General features: G+C 47.6%; 1 protein-coding gene across 1 annotated transcript; it reads left to right on the top strand.

The window, feature by feature from the left end:
* Window positions 1-580: 580 nt before the first annotated feature.
* Window positions 581-1,702, top strand: LOC106001967 (HAUS augmin-like complex subunit 4; the record flags this gene model as incomplete). The annotated part of the gene is made up of 3 exons (XM_013036901.1): window positions 581-760; window positions 891-1,021; window positions 1,630-1,702. Coding segments are annotated over 3 exons (384 nt in total), but the record flags the coding sequence as incomplete, so codon positions are not given.
* Window positions 1,703-2,179: the final 477 nt, after the last annotated feature.

The following is a 2,179-nucleotide window of genomic DNA, read 5'->3' as shown; positions in this document are numbered from 1 at the left end:
GCTGGAAGTGGGTGCTATGGCTCAAGTGGTAGAGCGCTAGCCTTGAGCTGAAGAGCTCAGAACAGCGCCCTGGCCCAGAGTTCAAGCTCCACGACCAGCAAAAAAAAAAGCTAAGTGAGAGAGCATGGAACCCTGAGTTTAAGCCCTAGTATTGGCACAAAAATAAATAAAAAGAATTCAGGTCCAAATCTGGAATCAAACATGAGACTGAACCTAATTATGAGAAGCAGACATCAGAAGAAAACCTAGAAGACAGAACTTGGAGGGCTAGCTATAGGAGTGGGGTACTATACAAAGATCCTGAAGGAGCAGGGCGCCGGTGGCTCATGCCTGTAATCCTAGCTACTCAGGAGGCTGAGATCTGAGAATCGAGGTTCAAAGCCAGCCAGGGCAGGAAAGACCGTGAGACTCCTATCTCCAATAAACCACTAGAAAACCGGAAGTGGCACTGTAGCTCAAGTGGTAGAGCGCTCGCCTTGAGCTGAAGAGCTGAGGGACAGCGCCCAGGCCCAGAGTTCAGGCCCCATGACCGACAAAAAAAAAAACAACAACAAAGATCCTGAAGGGCAGTAGCAATTAGGGTTTTCCTGTCAGTCCTCTGTGTCTTTGCCTAGATGCTGACCGTGAAACTCTGAAGGCCACAAAGGTATGGAAACTGGCAGAGGTCCTGGTGAATGAGAAGCAGCAGTGCCAGGATGCCAAGAGTCAGCAGAAGGAGCAGCTGGTGCTTCTGGAGAAGAAGAGTGCCACCTACTCCCAGGTTTGGGAGGACCACTGGCTGCTTCCTTCCTCTGACCCCAGGGCCACCTGTAGGGAAGCTAAGGGGTCTGATTTGCTCTCCTTCCTCCTGTGTTTTCTTTGGCCTCTTTGTCTTTCCTCTGGGGGATCAGGTGCTTCTACGCTGCCTCACCTTGCTGCAGAGGCTTCTTCAGGAGCACCGTCTGAAAACTCAGTCTGCGCTCCACCGCATCAACGCCCAGTACCTGGAAGTCAAATGCAGTGCCATGATCCTTAAGCTGAGGTGAGCTATGAGCCCTTCGGATCCCACAGATTCTGTCTCACCCCTCCCCCAACTCTTTCCATCATGCCTAGCACCTTGTAAATAGATACTCAGTAAATGGCACACAGTAATGTTAGCCTTTAGATTACCTGAAAGCTTTTAGCATTCTTGAGTCTTTTAGTTTCTGCTTTTTGAAATAGTTATTTATTTTTTGTTTTGTTTTAGTGCTGGTCCTAGGGCTTGAACTCAGGGCCAAGGTGCTGTCCTTGAGCTTTTGTGCTCTGAGCTTTTGTGCTCAAGGCGAGAGCTCTACCACTTGAACCACAGTTCCACTTTCAGCTTTTTGATAGGTAATTGGAGATAAGAGTCTCATGAACTTCTCTGTCTGAGCTGGCTTTGAATCACCATCCTCAAATTTCAGCCCCCTGAGTAGCTAGGCTCATAGATGTGAGCCACAGGCTTGAAATAGGTAGTTTCCTGGGAGATCCATTACTCAAGGATTCAGAGTGACCTTGATTACTCCATCCCTGAAGAGTCTATACTCTGCCCATGGACAAGTACTGTGTCCATTACTCACTCTGCTTCAGTCAATGATCTTTCACATGACCCTTTTTTCTTTCCTCTGCCAGGATGGAGGAACTAAAGATTTTGTCTGATACTTACACTGCTGAGAAAGTAGAAGTTCATCGTCTCATTAGGTAAGATCTCCCAAGAGCCTAGTATAGCTGTCACAGCTGGTTTGCACACCCTCTAGACTTGTTCATCATAATATGTTCCCATTCTGTTTATTTTCTGAGGGCCAACATCTTTATTTATTTAACATGCCAGTACTAGGGCTTGAACTCTGGGCCTGGGTACTGTCCTTTAGCTTTCTTTTTGGCTCAAGGCTGGTTCTCTCCCACTTAAGCCACTTTTTTTTTTTGGTGGTCATGGGGCTTGAACTCTGGGCCTGAGTGCTGTCCCTCAGCTCTTCAGTTCAAGGTGAGCGCTCTACCACTTGAGCTACAGCACCACTTCCGGTTTTCTGGTGGTTTATTGGAGATAAGAGTTTCACAGACTTTCCTGCCAGAGCTGGCTTGAACCACGATCCTCAGATCTCAGCCTCCTCAGTAGCTAGGATTACAGCGTGAGACACCAGTGCCTGGCCAGTTCCACTTTTTGCTTTTTTTTTTTTTTTTT

The sequence above is a fragment of the Dipodomys ordii genome, unplaced genomic scaffold (genome assembly GCF_000151885.1).
Source record: "Dipodomys ordii isolate 6190 unplaced genomic scaffold, Dord_2.0 Scaffold1400, whole genome shotgun sequence".
In the NCBI taxonomy this organism is placed as follows: Eukaryota; Metazoa; Chordata; class Mammalia; order Rodentia; family Heteromyidae; genus Dipodomys; species Dipodomys ordii.
The sequence above is the reverse complement of the archived record's forward strand: the minus strand, read 5'-3'. Positions and strand labels throughout refer to the sequence as shown.